Below are 25,622 nucleotides of genomic sequence, written 5' to 3'. Positions count from 1 at the left end.
TTGCCCTCCTTCCACTCTTTTGGAACTTGACCAAGTGCAAGACTCGTATTAAAAAAATATGTCAAGGCAGGTGTCAACTCTCTGGCACATTCCTTCAGCATATGCGGCGATATATTATCAAGTCCCACAGCCTTATTTACATCTAGTTTACTCAACTCCCCAAACACCTCTTGCTCGCTTACAGTCAGTCTCTCCTCCCCATCATCAACTGCTCTTAATCTCTCCATGAAGTCACATTCACAAGATTGAAAGATTTTTATGAACTGCTCATTAAGTATCTCCACCACACATTCTGCAACAGCTGTCTTTATATCATTTCCTCCAATAGTTGTGATCATCCTTCCATAATCATTCTTTCTTTTGCTGGCTACATATCGAAAGAACTCCCTAGGATTCTTTTTGGCTTCATTAGCTAACTGCTGTTCATACCTCTCTTTAGCTACTCTCACCAACCAAGTCACCCTCCTTGCCTGGTCTTTGTAGACCTCATGAAATTGGTTACTTCCACTTCTCTTATGTTGCCTCCACAATGCCCTTTTTCTCTGTATTGCATGCTTAATCTCTTTATTCATCCATCTCACGCCTACTTTATTTAACCTTCTCACCCATGGTATACATTTAGACATTGCATCTACTAAATAGTTTTTGAAAATCCCCCAAGCTGCATTGATCTCTTTTCCAGCTAACTCCTCATTCCATGCTACACCTGCATGCTGTCTCCTGAGCTCTTCATAATCACCCCCCTTGTAGTTCCACATATGCCCTTTTTTCACAGGGGTCCTTGCTGGCAACCACCCAGGTAATCACCTCATGGTCACTTTCACCAATTGGTGGATGATTTGACACCTCATTGATAATTACATCCTCCAATGAGATGACCAAATCCAAGACCCTTAATCCTTGTGTGCCCTCTGTTACATACTGTCTGAGGTAGTTATCCCTCAAGAAACTCGTTTTCTTTACTTCCAGTTGCTATCTCTTCATTCCAGTCTATATTGCCATAATTAAAATCACCCATAATGATCACCCTTTTCTTATTTGCTTGGCTTATTTGACTATACATTTCACTATCACCACCATCCACATTACCAGGTCTATAACAACATCCCACCAAGTATTTGATTCCATTCACCTCTATCTCACACCATACTGCCTCAAAACCACTAGCCCTATTTCCCTCTTGCATCTCTACCTTGTATGGACATAACTCTTTCTCTATCATCAATAGCACTCCCCCCTCCCTTTTTACCCCTTCTATCCTCACGAAACACATCATACCTTTCCATCTCTATTCCTGTCAGGATGTCGTCCTCATCTAACCATGTCTCACTTATTCCGACAATCTCTGGGTGCACAGACGCAATTAGTGCAACCATTTCATCTGCCTTGTTTCTTATACTTCTAGCATTTGTATACAAACACAACAACTCATTTCTGGATCTACAGCTAGTTCCACTGATACCACTCACTCGAAAGATTAGCAAAACAAGTGTTCTCTGCCAGGTTGGCAGGAAAATGACCCAGAGGAAGACAAAGAAATAGGTGGATTGATGTGGTACAAAGTGCCTTAGACGATAGAAATGTAAGATCTGATAATGTTGGAGTCTTGACAAGTAACAGATTGATTTGGAGGAAAATTGTAGATAGGAAGTTAGTAATGATGTAAATTTTTCATGTAGTACTATCATATCCTGTACACCCCTTGAGGGTACATGGCAGGAATTTGATGATGATGATGACTTTTTTGGAATTTTGGAAGGAGATTTATCTTTTAGTTTAACCACAGAGACACTATACATAATTATTCTAGCTTAGTTTCATATTTAATTTCAAAAGGCGAAGAGAAAAACAGAAGAGAAACATTCAGGGTGAGAAAAGTAGACTCTTGAATGTGTTGTCCATATGGAGAGCATCCAGTCTCGAAACCATAGTAATTATTATTATTTTTTTATATGGGCACTCCATGGAGCCAAAAGACTCATCACAGGAGACCACTCTATTCATTACACAATACCTATCATACATCTCCTTAAAACTACTCACTGTTGGGATGCTCGCAACCACCTCTGGTAACCCATTCCACTCATTCACCACTCTCCAAGAAAAGAACCTAGTCTGCACACCTTTACAAACATACTCTTAGACAACTTCCAAGTGACCCCTCCCCTCTTGTTTTCCTATTCCCCCATATATTGAAAAATTTCTTCTGTTTCAATCTTATAGTATCCCTTTAGTAACTTATAAGTTTCTATAATATCCCCTCTCCTCCCATCATCAGAACTCTGCAAACCACACACCCTCAATCTGTCCTCATAGGGAACATTCCACAGACCTTTCACCAGCTTGGTCACCATCTCTGAATCCTCTCCACAACCTCCCAATCCCCAAGAAACATAAGTGACCAATCTGTGCACAGTAGTCAACATGTAGCCAAATCATAGCCTTATAAAGAGGCATAATAACCTCACTATCTTTACTTGTCAATGTGCTCTTCAGCATCCAAGCAATCCTCTGAGCTATTTTGCCAACTCTTGCAATATGTCCTCTGAATTTCAGATCTCTATCCACCATCACCCCCCATATCCCTAGTCTCATCAGTTTCCTGTAATTAACCCCTATGATACAGTGTGTAATCTTTTCACCCCAAAGTGCATTACCTTTACATTACCATTTTACGACATTGAATTGACAACCACTGTACTTTGCCCGCACTGCTAATTTATTTAAAACGTCTTGTATGATATCTACATCACATTTATCAACTATGGCCCTCCCTAGTTTTGTATCATTGGCAAACAACTGAATGTCCCCCCCTTCAAATCTTCTGCTATATCATTAACATACAATTTGAAAAGTAATGGTTCTATCACTGAGCCCTGGGGCACTCCACTAATTGCCCTCATTTGCCTTGATTCCACTCCACCATACACCATCCTCTGATGTCTGTCTATCAACCACCACTCCCATACATGCTGCCAGCCTCATATCTATTCCCATTTGCTCAAACTTATGTAATACTTTTTCATGCAGTATTCTGTCAAAGGCTTTGGCAAAGTCCATCAGTATCATGATTTAGCCATTTCCTTTATCCAATTCTGCTGTCACCTTATTATAAAAGGTGAATAAATTACTAAGGAAGGACCTGCCTTTTACAAATCCATGCTGTCTCCTGTAAAGTATCACATTCCTATTCACCTATTCCTGAATTTTACTTTTAGCCAACTTTTCAAATACTTTAACCACCACTCCAGAGATACTAATTGGTCTGTAATTTGCTACTTCTGTCTTAGAGCCACCCTTATGTAATGGAACAATCTTATGCTCTTTCAATTCTACATTTTGGAAAATTATGGAGACAACTACTGTGTTTGAGTAAAACTTTAGTTTAATATAAACCAAAATCCACTTTCGACATTTTGACCTTTATATCAAGGTCATCTTCTGGAGCATATATACTATATACAGAGAAACAAGCTGCACTACAATCTACATGGTTTGCTAAAGTTACTGACCGACCATTATAACAATTATTGGCCTGACCTCTGGTGGGGAAAAAAAACAACCTTACTACATCAATGCTAGAGTCCTATTATTAATATTATCTATTGGTTGTAAAATTACATTGAGAGCAACTACAAGTTTATATATATATATTAAGACCATGATTATACATATAAATTCCAACCAGTTGGTATGGAATGGTTTCCAATACTAGCTGAAGGTTGCCTAGAGTCCTGAAGTATGCTGGATACTAAATGTTGAGTAGGCTGAATGTGTGCCATGAAAATTCCAAGAATTTTCATGCCACTTGATATTTGGGTGTTGATGTGGGTATTTGGATGTTGATATTGGTAATATTTGGGAATTTTCATGCCACAATAATGGTGGCATGAAAATTCCAAGAATCTGGATGGCACACATTCAGCCTACTCAACATTTAGTATCCAGCATACTTCAGGATTCTAGGCAACCTTCAGCTGGTATTGGAAACCATTCCATACCAACTGGTTGGCATTTATATGTATAATCATGGTCTTAATATATATATAGAGAGAGACCTCTAGTTGCTCCCAATGTAATTTTACAACCAATAGAGACTATTAATAATAGGACTCTAGCATTGATGAAGTAAGGTTTTTTTTTTTTTCCACCAGAGGTCAGGCCAATAATTGTTGCAACGGTTGGTCAGTAACTTTAGCAAACCATGTAGATTGTAGTGCAGATTCGTTTCTCTGTATATAGTATATATGCTCCAGAAGATGACCTTGATATAAAGGTCGAAACATCGAAAGTGGATTTTGTCTTATATTAAACTAAAGTTTTACTCAAACACAGTAGTTGTCTCCATAATTTTCCAAAATGTATTCTGATCACTGTGTAAGCCTAAAAGAAAGGACTCTTTCCATTCTCTTTGAACCTTTCCAGAGCTGAAACTTAGATTAAACAACTTCATCAGAAGCACTGCTGGTTCACTTGCACATTCTCCTGGCACATGAGCAGATATATTGTCCAGGCCCATTGCTGTATTTGCAGTGAGATTTTTTCAATCTACTGAGTACCTCCAGTTCATCTACCATCAGCACTGAGTAAAGTTATCTTTCCATAATCATTCTTTTTCTTACTTGCTTGTTACGTAGTAAAAAAACACTTTTCGATTTACTTTGGCCTGCTTAGCTAATTTTCTCTCAAAATCTGATTCAGCCTTCCTTACTATACTAGTCACCCTTCTTGCTTGTGCTTTATACTGCTTATGGGCATACTGATCACCTTGTTATTTATATTCCTTCCACAATGCTTTCCTTTTTTGTAGCTCCTGCTTTATAATGCTAGTCATCCACTTAATCCCTACTCAGTGTATCCTCCTGATCTTTGGATATGTACTCTGATACTGCCTCACTCAAACAATCCTTGATCACTTCCCATGCACTAATGACATTTATTCCATGTAGTTTATTATTCGATGCCACTGCTCCAAGATGTCTCCTAAGTTTGTCATAAATGCCAGCTTTGTAGTTCCATATAAACCCTTTTTTGACTGAAATTTCCACTTGTTGAGTAACTTCCCAGAACAAGACTTCATGCCATTTCCCCTAATCGGAGGTAGAGTTACTACTGCAGTTATAGATAGATCTTCTGATGCTATTACCAGATCCAACACTCTGAAACCCCTGGCTCCTTCCATCATGTTGCTGTTTTGGGTAATTATCCCTTGGTAACTGTATAAATTCCATTTTCATTTTGCTATGTGCCCTTTCCTCCTCCTAATCTACAATATATCATTATAGTTGAAGTCTCCCATGATAATTGCATGGCTTGCACTCATTGTGTTAATCTGCTGAGGCATGTCATCCATATTTACTGCTGGATCCCTAGGTCTACAACGGCAACCAACAATATATTTTGTGCTATTGGCCTCTATCTCATATCAGACAGCCTCAGAACCATTTCCATCAGATCTATAATCTTCCTTTTATTTTTCTTACTTTTATTTTTGTTGGTTGAAGTTTCAGCTATCATTAATAATACCCCTCCTCCTGCCTTATTTCTTCTATCTTCTCTGAAAACACAATATCCATTACATTCTATCCCTATAACTACATCATTCTCTGACAACCAGGTCTCGCTGATGCTAATAATTTTTGGCTAAGTTGAGCTGACCAATGCTAAAAACTCTCTTTTATTTCTGGTACTTTACTTTGAGCATTCATGTACATGCATTTCTACATTTCCTTGTGCCCACAGTTACCCTTACATAATCTCATTACCTGTTCGTTCAGATTCAAAACTTGGGAAACTGCACTCAGCTCTTCATAATCATTCCTGCATATATACTTATCTATCTCAGGTGTGGTTAGACACATGCTTGATTGCTTTCCACCTATCTCTAGTTTCCCTGATTTTGCACTTCTAAACTCTCACTGAACAGCATTTTCTCCAAGCACCTAACTCCAAAACCATTTAAGTGCATTACATCAGGCATACACAGGTCCTTATATCCATCAAATTCACTCTATACATCTATAAACTGCACACCATTCCTTCTGCACAAACTTCTCATTAACACATTGGCAATCATGGCTCTTCTTCTCAGTTTTGTCCTATCATACTGAGGCAGTAGATTCACAATCTTTACTTTCTTACACTTCATTTTTTGCTTCTTCTAACAACTCTTTCATATCTTCTCTCATTGCATATTTCTCACCTTTCAAATCATTTGTGCCTGCCAAAGCAATTAATTTGTTCACTTCTTTCTTCTGCAGACTTAAAGCTTCACTAACATCCTTTATCTTCATGCCTGGAAAAACATGCTTTCGTCACTGTGGCCTTAACAGTGTCCCACATGCCCTTACACAGCCTCCCTCCAGGCATGATCTGGCAGTGTAGATGGAGTATGATTAGATCTTTATTTTATCAGAACACCTCCTAAAAATACGCTTTACCATCTGGTTCAGCCCTGTACACTAACTGGTGGCTAGCCTGTGGAATCTGCTTTACTGCCATACCTTCAGAGATGGGGAAGGTACTGAATCTCTGCAGTACCTCCCCTCTTCTACATACAGTGTGAGTGATATCCATTGAGGGTATCACTCACACTGCATGTAGAAGGTTGGGGGGGGGGACTGGAACCCTCGCTCTAGGCAACAACCACAACAGGTTCTTAATAATCAAAGTGGTGGCTGAGCAATGAAAGTCACCTACCACCTAGGTCTAGTTGGCATTTACTCCAACTAGGAAGGTATCCCTTTGTGAGGCACAAGTGTTGGATTTAATAATAATATTTCACATGGTGATAACAGAAGTCATCCTGATGTCACCAGTTGATGAGAGGGATCATGTGGTTCTGATAAGGGAGGTGGCTTCAGCGAAATCTGCAGGTGCAAATTTCACTGAAGAGAAGAATGTGGAACTACAGAGGAGAAGAATATGCTAAACTGTTTCCTCTAAAGTTAGGATCAAGTGGGGAAAAATGGATGAATAATGAAATTATGTTGGAGTTATAGAGGACAGGATGCTATGTAAAAGATATAAAGAGGGAGGGGGGAATACTCAACATCTGTTTGAGAGTATATATAAGGTGCAAATCAGGAGGAAAGTGGTAAATGTAGTAAGGAGAAACTGGCATATGATATACATACATAAATTGGCAGCAAAGAAAAATTCTAGAGAACTGTACAGTTATGTGGTTAGTAGAAGAATGAGAAAGTATGCAAGACTGACTTTAGTTTACTGGAGAGGTAGAAATATTTATTATTAATAATATTTATAATAATAATATTATTATTATTAAAAATTTGTCACTATAGTTATGCACCATACTGTATGATTTATATCTGAGATTATCTTTTATCTTAATTAAAATAAAAAAGCATTAAATCTCTTTTAATAATTACCTGTATTTATGTACTGTTTCAGAAAACAGCATACAAAAAATAAGATGTTAAAAGCAGTTTCAGTATGCCCAACAATCCATGAAGAATGAAAGGATAAACACAGTAAATTTCATTCTGAGTAATAAAATGAAAATGTTTTTGCACAGGAAAGATATAGGCAGGAGACTTTTTTCATTAAATTATCACACCTCATATTCCCCTGCATTTATGACTTTTTTTTTTTTTGTACATAGGAGATGCCTAAAAATCTCCCAGCTTACATTTCTGATGTCATACAATGCAGATTCTACATATCATTCGAATGAAAAAAATGTACGTAAAATCAGACTTGCCAGTCTATCGCTACTGCTGCTTTGACTGCTTGCTTCTCTTCTACATTGCTCTTGATTTTATAGTTATTTTTGTGCATTTCTGAATTTTTCTTCTGTTCACTATATCTGAGAAAAGGAAAAGTGATGTACAGAGTGAAAAATCAGTCAAGCAGCCAGGAGAAACCTTCATTTTAGAAAGGGCAATTCTGAAATTTCACAATTCAAGTTGTCTCATCCAACTCTTAAGTATAATTTTGAAGGCCAACGGTAAATATTTAAAGAAAATGAAGAACACAAGGCCAGTGCAAACAACACTGATCAGAAAATGAAGAGCTCATTCCTGAAATGAAAATATGAGATTTCATATGTGCAATACTGTAAATATACTTACTAATTTTCAAATGTATTTTATTTTCATATTGAATGTTGGTGTTTAGTTAATAAATGTTTCTAAGACATATAGTTTTTTTGTTTTTTTTTAATTTCATGTTTTCCATTTCTTTAGTCATTTTTGATATTTTTATAGTATGAAATGGTGTCAAGGGATGAATTTTGTATTTGTAACATTGCACTCAAGGAAAATAAGAATTTAATTTACAATAACCTTCCAGCAATAAGTTTAAGGTCATGTGCCACTGTCTTCTGCATGTTTGGAATCTTCTCTGAACCCTCCCTAAGATATTCTTATCCCCCTCGAAAACCAGGAAACAGGTCTGTGCACAGTAAACTATATGCAGTCTGATCAATACCTTATACAAGGGAATCATAACCTATTTGCTTCTGAATGTCAAGGTTCTCCTCATCATTGCAATAATTCATTGTAATGTACTCACAATTTTTGCAATCATCATCATCATCATAATAATCAATTTCCTGATATGTATCCCAAGGGATATTCAGGTTACTATGATAGCACTACATGATTAAGTTTACATTATTATTAATCTCCTATCAACAATTTTCCTCCAAAGCAATTTATTACTTGTGAGCAATCCAATATTGTCATGTCTAACATTCCATGCTTCTAAGACACTTCTGACCAAATCAATCCACCTAGACCTTTGTCTTCCTCCGGGTTTCTTTCCTGCCATCTTGGCATCAAAAACACTTATTTTTGCTAATCTTTCTTCACCTATTCTGTTTAAGTTGCATACCACCTTAGATTAGCTCTACCGACACATTCTTAAATGCTAATAATGTCAAGTGCCTTTCTAATATCTTCATTTTTAATATGATTCTGCCATTGATGCCATCAGTTTACTCCCCTAATTTTTCTTAGAACCTTCATATTTGTGGTCTCTAGTCTTTGATCAAGTGATTTATTTCTAACCCAACTCTCAGATCCATAACTTAAAACTGCATAAACACTGTCTTGTATACTGCTAGTTTGGTGTTTTGGCCGATTTCTCTCTTATTCCATATAATAAATTTATTCAGCTGGCTACTAACCATACCAGCTTTGCTTATTCTGTTGTCTATTTCCAGATTTAATCTGCCATCTTCACTTAAAACTGTGCCTAAATAGCTGAAATATTTTACTTGTTCTATAGGATATCACCATTCAGAATGCAGAAGTTTTCTATGTTCCTGACTATTTTCATAGTTTTGGTCTTTTTTATATTGCTGATTTTCATGCCAAATTTGTCACAGTTGTTATTCAATTTAGTTAGAGAATTCTGGAGACTTGCACTAGATGTGTTTAGGAGTCCAACATTATCTGCATAAAGCAAAAAGCTAAGTTTGACATCTCCAGTTGTAACATCAGGCTTGATGCCACTTGTTTCATAATATGATTCATACAGATAATGAACAAGAGCAGAGATAATGTGTACTCTCTTATCTTACACCTGATTTTACATCAAACATCTTCCTGTATTTCTTTTAATTCTAACTGCTGACTGACACTTAAATAATGTTCCATTCATTCCATATAAATGTAGTGTTTGAAAAGCTTTTCTCTGGGCACTTTGTTGTATGCCTTTTCCACATCTACAAAACTAAAGTACAGATCCTTGTCATATTCCCAGCCATGATTTCTCAACTATTTGTCTTAAAGTAAAAAGCTGATCTTAATTATCTCTATTTGCCCTGAACCAGCTTGTTCTTCTTCAAGTTTCTCTTCCACAATCTTTCTTAACCTCTTTTCAAGTGTGCTTGAAAAGAGGTTAAGAAACTCATTGAAGAAATTTCTCTGTAATTCTCACATTCAGTTTTATTCCCTTTTTTATAGATGGTACTGTGAGAGCTCTACTCCAGTCATAAGTTCGCATGGTTAGACTGGCTTTGCACTTCGCAACCATGTGCCTGGGGAAGGAGTGGCCTGGGTTCGATTCCCGTCGCTGATGTGAGGAGCTTAAGGATCTTCCTCACCCATAGCCAAGTTAGGCGGTCTTGGGCGTGGACAGCAGGGTCCCCCCCCCCCCAGTTTATCTGGGGGTTTTCATCCCGCAAGCAGGCAAACTGGCCCCATGAACACACACAGATCTACAGCCATAAATACTTAACCCCCCATGAGGGGGGGGCTCAACTCGCCCCAATAGGGACGGAGGAGAAAAGGCAGGAGACTCCATATGAATAAACTCCAATCATTGGGAATTTTACCTTCTGACCAGGCCCTCTGAATTATGCAGTAGCCGCTGCAGAATTTTATCAATGTGGCCCTAAAATTCAAGTCTCTGTCTTCCATTGCTTCCAGATGGCTACTGATGACACTGCAGGATTTTGCAAAGGCATTTGACAGGATACCACACAGAATACTGTTATGCAAATTGAAATAGGGATGGATATGAAACTGGTGATGTGGATACAAGAGTGGCTGATGGCCAGATCAAGGCATTGTATATGGAGGAGCAGATTGCACAAAAAAAAAAAAAAAAGGAGGTGACTAGCAATGTGTCCCAAGGGTCTATGCTTGGACCACTGTTGTTTATCTTTGCACAAAACTGGTAATAGTTAATCAAGGTGGAAAGCTTGAAGGATGATTTAAATAGGCTGAAAGCATGGAAAAAACATAATGGGTGTCAGTTTAATGTGGAGAAATGTAAAGTTATGCATTTTCGATTGAAAAGATTACAGGGTGTATACATTGATGGAATTTCCTAAATTAAAAAATGAAATTTCTTAGAGTAAAAATGAATATATACATTCTGTGCTATCATTAGAACAAGATGTGCACAGGGGTGCTTACAAATATTATTGTCACACAACCTCCATGGAACCAAAAGACTCATCATGGGAGGTCCCACTCTCACAGTTTAATCATACTATGCCTTAAACATCTTCATTGTCCCTGTGCTCACCATACTCTCAGGCAATGCATTCCAATCACTCACCACTTTGCATGCAAAAAAAACCTGCTCCTCACCCCCTTGCTAACATTCCTTATACATCTTCCAGGGATGACCTCTTGTTCTCTCCCTATCTTCACCCATTCATGCCAAACCTCCCCAACATTAATCTGATAATAACCTCTTAACAGCTTATATGTCTCAATCATATCTCCTCTCTTCCTCCTATCCACCAAGTTCTGCAAATTTCATTTTCTCAATCTGTTTTTCATACTCAACATTCCAGAGACCAGTAACCGTAGTCAATTCTCTGGACCTTTTCCAATACATCTTCACCTTTTTGAAAATTAAATGACAAAATCTGTGCACAGTAATTCATATGTGGCATGATCAAAGCCTTATACAAGGGAAGCATAACATCCTTACTTCTACAAATCAGTGTCCTCCACATCATTCCCGTTAGCTGCTGTGCTGTCCTCACAATTTTAGCAATATGTCCCAGAAATTTTAAGTCATTGTCCACAATAACTCCCAGATCTCTCACTTCTACCTCTTCCAAGATATTTCCACTGACTGTGTACTCTCATCCCATCTCTATTTCACAAATATCAAAACCTTACACTTTGCAATATTCAACTGATATTCCCACTCATTTACTCATTCAGCCAGTATATTCAAGTCCTCTTGCAAAGCGACAGCATCCGTTCTAATCCTGACAGTTCTCCTCAACTTTGCATCATCTGCAAACAATTGCATATTACCGTTCAGCCTCTTCCAATATCATTTACATACAAATTAAACAGCAATGGACCCAAAACATAATCTTAGGGTATACCACTACTAATTTTCCTCTTGTGGGATATCGCTCCTCCATAGACAACTCACTGATACCTATCGGACAGCCAATTTCCAATCCAGCGAATTAATCTACTGTTCAGTTCCAATTTAATTATTAGCTTGCCATGTGGCAATTTATCAAATACCTTTGCAAAATCTAAATATACCACTGTGTATGCAATTACCTTTATCCAATGCATTTGTCACTTTATTATAATAAGTAAGAGATTGCTAAAACGCCATCTTCCTTTCACAAATTCGTGCTTAATGTAACATAATGTAATAGGGTAACATAATATTAATATTATATATATATATATAAAACAAAAAAGTATTTCCGTTACATTTTTTTATTAATGTATTATTTCTTGGAGGAACGAATTTTAAATAAAAATTAAAAACTAAGAAGCATTTTTCAGCTAAAAGGAGGCGCATCATTTCTTATTAGCACCGGGTTCAAGAATATCTAAAGTACTGAAAACAATGTTTATTTTTATGTCCCATCTATCGAGCGTATAATTCACTGTTAAGGCATCTGTTTCGGTTGGATTGGCCTTAACCGTGTTTAGTAAGCATCTTAGATAGTAAAATATAACCCATTTTGGCTGTATCCGGGGCAGCAAATGCTTTTGCTAGCCCTAAGAATACGCACCATTTATGCCAACAATCCCCGCAAGGCTTTATACGTAATTTAACTGAGTGCGATTTTTGTTTACTGCTGAAATCCGTACTTAGTGATATATCTGCCATCACCTCAAGAATAAATATAGGCCTTCCAAAACTACCAGACCGCCTTACTTAAAATCTTATGTATCAAATGCCAAGTCTTCCAGAATTATGCGAATCGCTGAGTTTCGTGGCTTGAGGTATCGTTAATATTTCCAAATCTATAAATCTAATTACTACTGTTGTATAATGAAATATGACCGATTAAAAATCTTAGTTCGTTAGTTTCAGATCTTGAGCCAGTATCATTCGTGTCTTATTAGTATCATCGTAATTGATATTTCGTTTAAAAGATCATAAGTAATCAGATAATTAACATTTAATACGCTTATAACTTCTAATTAATTATCATGCAGTAATATTACTTATTCGAGACGATTTCGGATAAGCAGACGAGCTACTAAGTTGTTAAAACATTGATTTACCCACTATTAATAGCTTGACCGATATAATTTCAATGAAAATATTGCTGCAGTACATAAAACAGTTGCGTTTTTTCCCATATAATGAACATAAACATTATTTATTAATAAGCTATATTCTTACAAGGTACTATTTTTTTTTTTCTCGACTGCGATTTCGTCATAAAGCGGTAGCCTGATTTAGGCCATTGGAAAAAAAAAAAAAAAAAAACTCTTCTCCGAAGGTCTAGTGTTCCTCCAAGAAAAGAAGATGCTATCGAAAGAAGCATGATTTTATCCTACAGAACTGACTGGCGCTATGCCTAGTGAGTGAGAGGGAAACGATGCTTTTTTGTTGTGGCTGCCTTTCAGTTTTTTACAGCGTGCTTTCCTATGGGTTAAAAATAAATGTACCCCATCTCACTCAAATTTCCTTTCGCATTTCTCTCTCAAGTCCATCCAAATGGTTTTCTTTATGAACAAATGCATGCGTTTAAATTTTGTGTGTGTGTGTGTGTGTCGCAATACAACTTTGCCAAATCTCCACAATGATGAGAATTTTCGATGAAACATTATTTTGTGATCTCTTCATAAAAACCCTGGTGAAAGTATTTTTAGAAAAATTGCGCTGAACTTAGTTTTTGATTGTCATTTAAATGTAAATATACGAGCGGATAGCAGACAGCAATGCACAAATTCGATTGGGATACTTTCCTGAAAAAAAACATGTTGGAATTCGCAATGATTTTTACTATAACGCTACGCAAAACCCGTCATCAACAACACGCTAACGCAAAAAGCCCGAAACTTTTGGGTATGGATATAATCCTTCGTGTATGAAAATGCATTCATTCTGTTGTGTAAATAGCAAGTCTAAGTAAAATAGTGAAACACGTTTAAGTAAGGGATATATATCCCATATCGTTTCTTAGCCGAATAAGAAACTCAAAGAGTTTCATGCCGAATATAGTAGAAACTATATAAAGTTCGGCGATTCCAAGCGTAAGCAAATACCTGGATACTGCAGCAACTGACCCTTAAGGTAGTGCAAGCTAGGTCTACCTACTCACTGATGAGACCTCAATAAAGGTTGAAACCGGTCTGGGTAGTGACCTTCTCTCATAATGTTGAACAGTAATACAGCTCCTAGGAGCTAAGTTCACATTATGGGTAAATATCAAGAATAGTGATCGGAGCTTGCTCCACCTTAGACATGAGTTGCCTCAGCTTGCACTACCTTTAGGGTCAGTTGCTGCGTATCCAGGTATTTGCTTACGCTTGGAATCGCTAACTTTATATAGTTTCTACTATATTCGGCATGAAACTCTTTGAGTTTCTTATTCGGCTAAGAAACGATATGGGATATATATCCCTTCACTTAAACAAGTTATATGTCGCCGAATTGAAGCCTTTGGCTCTTCATATGTCTAATAGTGAAACACTTTTTCAACCAGCCCTTAACAGACAGATAACTCCTAGCGTGAATTGCTTTCGCATAAACAACCAAACTAAGATGACTGTTTTACTGAAATACTCAAGTTTCAGTTTTTATTTCTCATGAAAAACTTGGTTTCGAGATTATGATGAAATATTTAAATAAGATGATTTATCAATTTTAGAAACATAGCTCTGCTAATCTCATAATAAAAACAATTTATTTATTTTTAAAATTATTATGAAGATTATAAAAGATAAAATAATATAATATTGCCATTTATTCCCTTATTATTATTTATTTATTATTTATTTTTTTTAATGGCATGGGTGAAGCAAGAATGCTTTTCATATTCCAGGTTATCTGTAGAAGAAACTGTATGAATGGGGTATTATTGAGCTATAACCTTTGATCTTGGCAGGAGAGTAACAGCAATAGCCGAGTCTCAGTTAAAACTTCATTGGCTACAGCATTGCCATCCATTACCCTCCTTGGGTACCCATTTTATCGCGTACGACATGCATGGGCTACAGTGGGTCTATTCTTATCCCTGCCACCACACAGGGATTTATTCCCTTATAGGGAGTAGGCAAGGTCTTTATACCCTATCTATCTTTTGGAGACTGAGTCGGCTGTTCAATCTCCACTGGTAACCAATCAGGGATAGTTTGTCCATGTCTATTACTAATTATAGCGGACACCGATGAAGAGGCTGGCAAACAAGTGGTGCCATCTCTTGGTACCTAACCTTAACAAGATATGTTACTCTCTGAAATAATGTGAGTACTACGGTCGATTTTCCTGGAGGAAAAACCCGCTTGCCCATGCCAGAGATCGACTAACTCGGGAGCTGGTCGAAGAAAGGCTTATAAAAGTTCCTCCAGTCAGCGACTAGACTTGAACTTAAGTCAAACATCGAGTGACCAAGCACAGAGGATGCAAGCACCACTTCCACTGAGCTACACAGGCTTTGATTATGAAGATATGAAGAAATTATTTACGATTTTTATGCTGTCCTGGTTGGCCGAGTGGTTAGCTATCCAACTCTACCCAAAAGACTGTGGGTTCGAATCCCGGCATGGATATTTGTGATTGTCTGGGAAAATACTAGTAGTGGTGGGCGGTAGATGGTACAGATGAGATGGTAGTTGTGACTCGTAGTTGTGCAATGATGAGTAGTGGAGGGCTGTAGAGTAGGTGCCCTCTCTCGATGAGTCCTTGGAGGTCTCACATAATAACTAATTAATCATCAATTAATTATGCTTATATTAATATTAAATTTTAAAAAAATTAAAAAGACAACAGGTCGCTTAATTAATTAGGCTACCATCCCACTCACCTACTAGGATGTTAGTAGAGTGTGGTATGTAAGGTTTCAGTAATTTGGAAATTCTACCCTAGAAATCAAACAGGATACATTTTTGAGCTTAGTAATTAAAAATTATCAGGCTTACTAACCAAGAAACACCCTATGTTTTTTTTTAATATATGACAATTCCACCCGCGATAGGTAAACCTACTGTGATGTTAACACAGTAGGTAGCTAAAAATAAAATAATTTGGAAATTCTACTTGAAAGACCAAACACGATACTTATTTTTGTATTTTATTAATTTTTTTTTCAGACTTCTAGTTGAAACGATTCAAAGCATTGCCACCATAAAAATGAACTCAAGAAACTTTATAGAGGAATTCATAGATTTTGTAAGGAGCAATCCTGTTTAGTAATCTGTTTACATTTTATAATAAAGTGATAACTGATGCAAGGTGACATTACTGGACTTTGAAATATTAGGAAAAACTGGGGTGAGTAATAAGCTGGTGAATAAGAGCTGATTGTTTCATATCAAAAAGAATATAGTCAAAGAAAATGATGGGGGAAAGTTAGAGGATACATGTCTTTGTCCTTGGATCATCGCAATATTGCAAATGATTTGAAAGGACAGACAATTGTTTGCTGTTTGTTTAAAGAGCAATAAGAGTCCGACACTTCATTTCCAGAATAACAAATGGATAAGCAGTGTGTAGAGCGGGCATTATAGGTGTGGTAGTGGAAAGGGAGTTAAAGTTCAGGAGACAAAAAGTAAATATAAAGAATAACTGCTTTGTGCAGAAGAAGCTGACTAGTAGGAATAAAGATTTTTGCTCTTTGTAAGGTCTCGATCAGACGGCATCTAGACTGCTGTGCCGAAATGATTATCTGAGTTTTAGGAACTCTTACTTATCTCACAGCATGCTACGAGAAAGAAGTTTACCTCACAAATGGTAAACCGGCTGTCTACCAATTTCCATTAAACTTAAGAAGGGAAGCATGCCGTCAAATGTCTTTATGGAATGGGGGAAAAAAAGCTGTTAAAGGAATTTTTTTCATTCATGCTTTCGTAAATTTTTCCTGGTGTCGACCATAAAAAATATTATCATGGGCTACTCCATGGAGTCCTTAAACTCTTCGAGAGTGGCACTAAACCTCATGTCAAACACTGTCCAATATTTGTGCAGTACCTCTCATACTTTGCTTTGAACGTATTCACAGTCATGGCATCCACAGCAGACTCTGGCAACCTATTTCACTCGTTCACCACTCACCAAACAAAGAATCTAATTCTAACACCCTTGCTAACTACACTTTTACTTGGTTTTCAAGGATGGTCCCTAATTCACCCACCACCAGACCTGTCCTGAAAAATTTCCTGTGAATTAATCTTGTAAAAACTCTTCAGTAATTTGTATGCCTCAGTAATAACCCATTTCCTCCTGTTAACTAGTTTCTGTAACCTACAAGTCTTAAACCTGTTCTTGTAAGATTCATTTCATAGACCTGCTGCCATCTTGGTTATTCGCCTCTGGATCCTCTCCCTCATTGCCAAGAGATCCTTTTGACCATATCTGCAAGCAGTAATCAAGATGAACACTAGCCTGCTTGTCTCTACTCATCAAAGTATTCTTCAGTAACCAAGTAATCCGATGAGCTGCTTTAGCTATTTTGCTATGTTCCCCCTAAACTTTAACCCCATATCCACTAACACTCCCAAATCACTGGCTTCGTCAATTTACTGGAGTACAGTTCCATCAATATAGTATTCAGTTGGTAATCTTTTCACCCCTAAATGCTTAACCATACACTATCATGTTCTCTTTTGCTCAGCCTATCCAAATCATCCTTAAAATTTTAAAATCATCTGTATTAACTAATGCTCTACCCAACGTTGCATCATTGGCAAACAACTGAACTCTTCCTCTCAGATCCTTTCCTATATCATCAATGTGCAAACTAAGCAGTAGTGACCCAAGAACAGAGCACTGCAAATGCACTTTTCACAGGCCTTCTGAACTCTACTCCTTAATAAACGCCTTCTGATATATCTCCATCAACTACCCTCTTATTCACCTAACCAACCCTATATCCATCCCCATGTGCTGCAGTTTACTGATTAGAATTCCATGTAGTATCATATCAAAAGAATCTATTTCATTTATTATTACATGTAATTCAAATCAAGAAGAGAATCTTTTGCAAAGTTGCAATATAGTCAAAGAAAATGTCAGTGACAAGTTACATGACAGGTCTTTGCCCTTGGGCCATCACAATATTTCAAATGAATTGATAGGACAAACAGTGTTTGCTCTTCTTTAGGATTGTTAGCAATCCTAAAATTCTAAAGGCTGTCATTTGTATGAGATCTATAACAGTATTTTCATTTGATTTACTTTAATATGATCAATATAATTCATTTGTGTTAAAAACGCTCTATCACAAAAGAAAAATTTCTGATATTCAGTCTATTATTCAAGACTCATCCTCTCTCCCCAAAAAAACTGCTAATACCTTTTATTCCCTGTATGGAGTAGGCGAGACCAATTTATCCCTATCTAACTTTTGGAGATTTTTAAGGATGACAGTTAAATCTCCACCAGTAGCCAATCAGAGACAGTCAGCCCATCAGATGAAGAGAGGTGACAAGTGTCTTCATCTCACAGTTCATAACACACCATATTATTGTCTGAAATAGTGTGGGTTTTGCAGTTGATTTTGTTGAGTTTAAGGGACGAAATTTTGCTAAAGAAAAAAAAAGCGCAGTGCCAGAAATCGATTAATTCAGGAACCAATCTAAGAAAGGGCTAGAAGGTCTTGTAGTCTGTAAATACATTTTCCATTGAATGCAGAATGGTTTTCTTCAGACAGCCTAGTGCTATGTATGTGAACGTCACTTCCACAGAGCCAAGCCACACTTGCTTCTATTCTACAAAAATAAATTTAAACCTTAATTATCTTCACTATTATTTTCACCTAGTTCCCAATTTAGTCGAATTGTGGCACAGACGAGTAGGGTTCTTCCCCCTCCAGAGGCTGGTTATTATTACCACAACTCAGAAAAATCGATTATGAAACTCACACTTTTCAGACAGAAATAATATATTAACTAGAATTTAGGATTATGAGATGGCACCAGTTGTCTGTCACTCTCTCTTTTCCCTTGATGCTCAAAATTATCAGTGGCCATGAGCTCAACTGTTGGCAACAATTAATTGTGTAGACCAGCTGCCCATTGATTTCCAAAAATTACTTCAGACTAAGAGAGCTCTGCCTAGTCCTTTCGGAAATGAATTTTTCTTTAGAGGATTTATTTATTTTATATATTGACTTTTATTTGTTATGCATAGGATATGTTTGAGGAATTCATGGGACAGATCCTTCAATAGGGAAATGCAGGGACCCTTTTCCAATATCGATGTTAAACAAAAAAATACTCTTTTTTGTTTAATATCAAAAAAAGAGAATCCTCTGCAAGAGATAATGTTATCATTTGAAGCATAATGTATGTCACTTAATTGTTTTTCTTAGGTTTTGAAAATAACCTGATGAAATATGATGATAAACAGGGTGAAGGTTTCATAATTCCAAAGCGACGGTTATTCACAGCAGCCATTGCCATCAGTGTCTTGTGAAAGAGCCCATTGTTCTGATGAAATACTATATAATACCTTTTTAGCTTTGGATTGAGAACGTGTGATTAATTCAGTGGAAAGAAGCAATACTCTGTCTTACCCTACTAAATCATTGCGCTTTGTCCACTATCTCTTCGGTTTTGACGGTTAATGAACGGTCTCTCGTAGATGGTTGATGTTATTTTTATTTTATTAACTCTTTTTTTCCAGACAGTGACTGGTGGCATGAATAGAAGAATAGAAATATCGCCCGTTTGGGGTCTACTTAATCACTTCCAGGAGAAGAAGAGAGGGGGGGGGAAAACATAATGCGTGGTCTCTTACAATCACAAGAGTGACTGCGGAGATTCATCTCAATTTCACTATCATGACTCATGACCAGACAGGCCACATTTGGTTATAACTGATTTCTGTCTTTTCGAAGCTGAAAAAAAAAACATCTCTTTCTCTTCGTATTAAAGAAAGTTAGCTTCTTGTTGAAGGTTCTGCCAAGGCACACAGTTCAGTCGTGCGAATAGATGAAACTCTTTTATTTATTTATTTATTTCATGAAAATTCTACTCACGAAAATTGTAAAGTTATAGTAAATTAGTGTTAAAAATTCATGTACTAAATTAGTATTAGTACATGAATTGCATGAGTGGGGAACAACTGTGTGAAATAGCAAAATAAAGTTAAGTACTCTCTCTCTCTCTCTCTCTCGATATGATAAATTCTCTAGAGGTTTCTAATTTGCTGGAAGTGGCAATTCTCGTATCTTACCATGTGGGCATTGTAGCAAGGTTGTTCAGGTAGGCCTCATCATTGAATAGTGGAGTGATAGCCTGGGGCAAGTTTTTCTAGCATTTCTTAGGCGCCTTTAATCCAATAGGTTAAGGACCAAACGGCGAGGCTTACCTACATGCATTGCATTCTTGCAACCAATCATGATCAGTCTGATGTCATATCCTTGTTGCCCACTTCACATGAATTACAACAGCTGAGATTCATCACACATTAAGTCGTAGCCGCTTGCTTTTTAGCTAGGCACTCGAGATATCCTCATTAATTGCCTGCTGCTATACTGTTATTCACAACAGTTCCATGTGTTATGCACTCAGAAATATAATTTTGAAGCACCTGGTTGTATGGTCATTTGACTAATTGTAATTTTCTAGTATTGGATTATTATAATGCTAATTAATGATAGAAATCACTTAACTGTTTATTTAGCAAGCCATGCCTTATCTAAAAAATACATAATTCAGTGGAACAATACAAAAGCTGTTTGCTTATGGAAAGACTGTATAAAAAAAAAAAAAAGCTGTGAAGTACACGTTCACAACTCTATCGAACCTTAACAAAAATATCATATTCTTTCTCAATTTTGCGAAATTATCCACATCATCAATTTAATATCCATCCCATTAGTTCCAATTTGCGTAACAGTATTCCTTGGGGATATCCTCTCAAACGCCTTATCAAAGTCTAACAGTATCACTATGTAGCCAATCCCCTTGTCCAACTCAGCTGTCACTCTATTATAAAAAGTTCATAAATTACTAAGGCAAGACCGACCTTTAACAAAACAATGTTGCCTCCCATAGCGTATCATATTCTTATCCGTCATTCCTAAATCTATCTTTGACCAACTTTTCCAATACTTTTACCTCCACCACCGCTCCAGAGATGGTGATTGGTCTTTATTTTACTACCGTAGTCTTAGAGCCTCCTTTATGCAAATGAACTATTTTATCCTCCTTCCTCTTCCTAGGGAACCTTACCAGAGTTCAGACTTAAGTTAAACAGCTAAGTAAGAGGTGTAGACAATTCCTTTGTCACATAATACCCGATCTGATATCCCATTGAAACCAAAAGCAGTATTTGCATTTAAATTCTGTAATAAGTACCTCTGATTCCTGAACCTCCATTCTTCTGTCAGTTATTGTTACTTTGGTGATTTTTTTTTTGGTGATAGACTTTGAAAAGTGTACCAACTAAAGTTATCCTTCCAAAATCATTCTTTCTTGTACTTACTACTTAGCGAAAGAATGCTTTGGAATTTCTTTTGACCTGCCTGGCTAAGGTCTTGTCATAATCTGATTTAGCCTTTCTTAACTTTTCTAACCTGAACTTTGTACTGCTCGTGAGCTTGTTGATCACCTTTCTCCTTATAAATTGTTTATACCATTTTCTTTATTTTTGTAGATCACCCCTAATGCTACTACACATCCATCCATCATCGACCTTATATATCTTCCTGACCATGGAAATACATTCGATATCGCTTTCCCTAGAACCCATTGACTATTTCCCGTGCACTGCTAACATCTTTCCCCTGCAATTTCACATGAAGTGGGACAGCTGTAAGTTGCTTCCGAAGCGTGTTATAATCACCTACCCTGCAGTTCCGTATATACATCTTCTTAAGACAAAAATTCACAAATTTTGGCACACAAAATTAGTAAAACTTGTAATCGTTTCAGTATGGCAGTCATGTGTTCAATGTACCTTCTCGATAACTGCTCTACAATATGCGATCACTTTCATTTGCAAATCTCACCAGGTTATAGAGCATACGTTAGTAATGAGGAGATTGATATTTTCTTCCAATCTTCCGTTTATCAACGCTTTAGAAAGACTACCAACTGCTACAATGTATCAATATTTTCAGTTTTAAACACGCTACAGTACAGAATTTCTGTTACCATGAAGGTGATGATAATTTCAAAGTGATAATGCATCTGTCCATGGTACTAAATCTATCATCAGTTGGAATAACGTGATGACAAAATTTGTCTTTTTTATTAACTATCCATCTTCAAATGGATACTTGTTCATCACCCTAATTACTGAAGGATCCAGAAGCATTACATGATTGACTTTAAATTATCCAGGATATTTCAGACTTTAGTGGAATTCTTTCTTCGTTGGATTAAAGCTATTATTAAGATGCGAATATTCTACACACTGATAAAGAAGGGATTTCGAATGCTAGGATTAGCTGATGTATTTGCGGTGCTGTTTGAATTAATAAGTTTTCTAATTCGGTAACAGAATAATCATGATAGAGTGCCGAGAAACTCGTGTTCGGTTAAGAAGACATTTAGGAGTTGCACAAAAAATTGCCAGTTTTCATATTTGGTTTTACAGCACCCGCCTTGTAGTCCAAATCTTACTCTCAGTAATTTCACTCGGATAAGGTATATGGCTGATAATTTCTTTTCTTTCTCTTGATCTTTGAAATACTAACATGACACGAATAGATATGCCCCTGTGATTAAAAAAAAAAAAAAAAAAACTTTCCTCAAAAAAATCCAAATAAAATTAAAAACTCATCAAATATTATAAGTCAAAACTCTCCCCACTCTATGAACGTAAAGTTTGGTTAAATAAACACTGCTATCTTTTGTTTTTTATTTCAATTGACTAATGAACTTATTATCACGGTGGGATAAATACAGCAGTTACCAGGATGACTTCTTCGCGTACTTTATATAAGTTGAAATGTATACTTTACGTAATGCCAATAAAAAAAAATTCCTTTAAAGTTATTCTCAGTTTTTTTTATGAACTTTCTTACAGTATTAATTTTAATAGATTAAAAAAAAAATAGGTACAACGATGGCATTTTATATCATGCCATATATTTTGTATAGATAATTATTAAAATTTCGTGCCATATCATGGATCCGATAATAATAATATGTTAATAAAATGTAGAACACGCAGACCGGATGAAAGTCAAGAAATAATATCTTATTATTATTTTTCGCATGCAGCTTAGGATCACGTCACCCTCATCACTGATAAATTTGACATCCACTCAGTTTCGTATTTTTATTATAATTATCCTCTAACTCCTTTCGTTCCTCAAAGGAAGTAAAACGTTAGTAAAAAAAAAAAGTAAAAAAAGGAAGTAAAAAAAATCAGTCATTGGAATGAAATATATGTGTATATGTTATGGACTAAATGACTAAATGTCATTATGATTAATAACAAACAAAATCGGACACTGTAATAAATTTCACGTTGTTTATCATAATTTATCACATTGACGGGTCAGTATGGCTACTGCTAACATCTATCGGGCAAAGTGATAATAGTGATATCTTTTTGACAGTATTAGAAGCGATAGAGGAGAGATTCTTCAGATTTTTTTTTTTTTTTTTTTTTTTGTAGGGAGACGTGAAGGGAACTTTGCCCAGGTCACCCAAATTTTTACGAAATCAGCGTATTTGACAATGATAGAAAAAGTGAAACAGTCAAAAACCAAAGCGACTTGACCCATAACATATAAGCATCGTATACGGGTATTATGATATGCATATGGCAATTTGATTAAAAATTACGTTCACACTGAAGAAATATTTCAGATATTACCCAATGCCAGTGGCGCACCCATAGGGGAGACAGGGGGTCCTGCTCCCAAAGAAAAAGGAAAAATCACTGGAAAATTTCCCCAAAATCTTTTCCTTGATTAAAATTCTTTTTTTTTTCCTTCTTAAATTTATCTTGTGTTGCGTCGTTTGTTTCTATACTACTTATGAATTAGCGATCATTGCAGATGCTCAGTCATAGGTCGTATGCGATGCGTAGTGTGTATTTTCAAATCGTCTACTCAACTCAATCTTGAGTGCGCTACTTCCCGATGCCCATATCGCTATTGGCCATGGCGCAGAAACCGCAATGAAAAGAATTAAGTGAGAAATATAGAAATATTACAACGGAGATGGTCGTAAGTAATTTAGGTTAGGAAGGGGGTTTTAAAAAAAAATCATTTTTATAGAAATAATAATTTCTATAAAAATGAAAGATATAAGTTTTACTGGTATAAATTCATAAAAATTATGAAATTTGCATTTGAAATTGGATCAGATTTATAAATAAATTCGAAATTACATTGAAACTTGCACCACTGAACTTTAGTTGAGTACAGTAATTTATTTATTTATGGATTATGATTATATTATTATAAAAACATTGAAAAAGCAGAGGACGCTGAATGATTAATACTTAAATGAACAATACTTTCATTTAAGTATGTAATCACTCAGTTCCTCTTCTTTTTTTATGTATTACATAAATCACTACTCTATCATATATCTGTTATTAAACAGGAAAGAAACTCAGTCTTCAGATTTTCTTTCCCCTCTAAGAGATTACGTAGCGATGACCGATGTCATGAAGCTGTTAACAACCTTTATCATACCGATGGTTCTTCTGCTATACATGGGATAAGGAAAGCGATTGCCAGTAAAAGCTGGAGTCAAGGTTATATATAGAAGACTCATCTCCTTTCGGACACTTACAAAATTATTGATTTATGTTATGCTGACCAAACGCTAGGTTTACATTTAGGCGATCTGGTATTTTTAGGAATTGGTGCATTTCTTTTTAATTCAGGTACGTTTATTTTAAAATGCCTAATAGCACTGGTTAGCATAATGTTTAGACGTTTTTCTAATTTTCCCGTGTTCTCCAACTATGTTTGGGATAATCCAACTTAGTAGTATGTAAGAACTTATTTTTAGTGTAGAATTTAGAGAATAAAATGGGGGAAAATTAAAAAGGAACATTTATTTTCGTCAATAACTTATCCTGAACTACTCGAAAGAAAAGTTGTTCCTTGTCATTAGCGGAGCTTCTGGCAGTTTTCATTACATCAGTTCAGTACGACTCCTATAGACAAATATTTACATGGTTTAGAAGGCATATTAATTACCTCACGGAGGTTTTTAGTGTAAATGTATAAATGCCAAAGAGCGTTCTCGTATGATTTTTTGCATTTTGTAGTTCCCTTTTCAGTACAGCGTAAAGTTAATAACATTAGTAAAATAATACATTTTAAAATACGGACACAATTTTACACACACACAGTGATTAATACTTATAATCAATAACTATTTATTGAATTTGTTAATAATATAACAAAATTCTTGTCTTCTTCAACCATGTACAGTACGTATTGTGCATGTGGACAAAGGTATCCTATTATAGACATCATCGTTGAATGATGTCATGCTGTTTGGGAATAATGAAAGGTTGAGATTGTGACAGTCTTTTGACAAAGACAGATAGATCATAAAATTTATATTATGCCATGAAGTTCAAACAATTCCCTAAAAACTTTGAGGATTTCAAATCAGAAACTCTCAGAATTTATTTTAAATATATTAATCGAAATATTATTAGTTTAACTGAATCAATTTTTAATATAAAAAGTGTAACATGTATGTACCATAGTGCATAATCTCAATATCTCTGATGTTGTGACGAAGTAAAAATGCCAATCCACTTTCTCGCGA

The 25,622-nt window shown here is 36.1% G+C and overlaps 2 protein-coding genes across 3 annotated transcripts in view; both read left to right on the top strand.

The window, feature by feature from the left end:
• Nucleotides 1–8,160, top strand: part of LOC150096126 (organic cation transporter protein-like) — a 156,005-nt gene extending 147,845 nt beyond the window's left edge. For both annotated transcript variants that reach the window (XM_090408869.1, XM_090408870.1), the window contains one exon: nucleotides 7,414–8,160. In XM_090408869.1, coding sequence (XP_090264995.1) covers nucleotides 7,414–7,480 — 67 coding nt within the window. In that variant the 3' untranslated portion in view covers nucleotides 7,481–8,160. The remainder of the gene's footprint in view (nucleotides 1–7,413) is intronic.
• A 4,275-nt stretch (nucleotides 8,161–12,435) lies between these two features.
• Nucleotides 12,436–25,622, top strand: part of LOC150096125 (organic cation transporter protein-like) — a 127,949-nt gene continuing 114,762 nt past the window's right edge. Inside the window, exon 1 of the mRNA XM_090408946.1 lies at nucleotides 12,436–12,692. The gene's annotated coding sequence lies outside the window, so the exon portion shown is untranslated. The remainder of the gene's footprint in view (nucleotides 12,693–25,622) is intronic.

This window comes from Typopeltis vanoorti, chromosome 19 (assembly GCF_054136105.1).
Source record: "Typopeltis vanoorti isolate ZY-2024b chromosome 19, IOZ_Tvanoo_1.0, whole genome shotgun sequence".
Taxonomy (NCBI): Eukaryota; Metazoa; Arthropoda; class Arachnida; order Uropygi; family Thelyphonidae; genus Typopeltis; species Typopeltis vanoorti.
The sequence above is the reverse complement of the archived record's forward strand: the minus strand, read 5'-3'. Positions and strand labels throughout refer to the sequence as shown.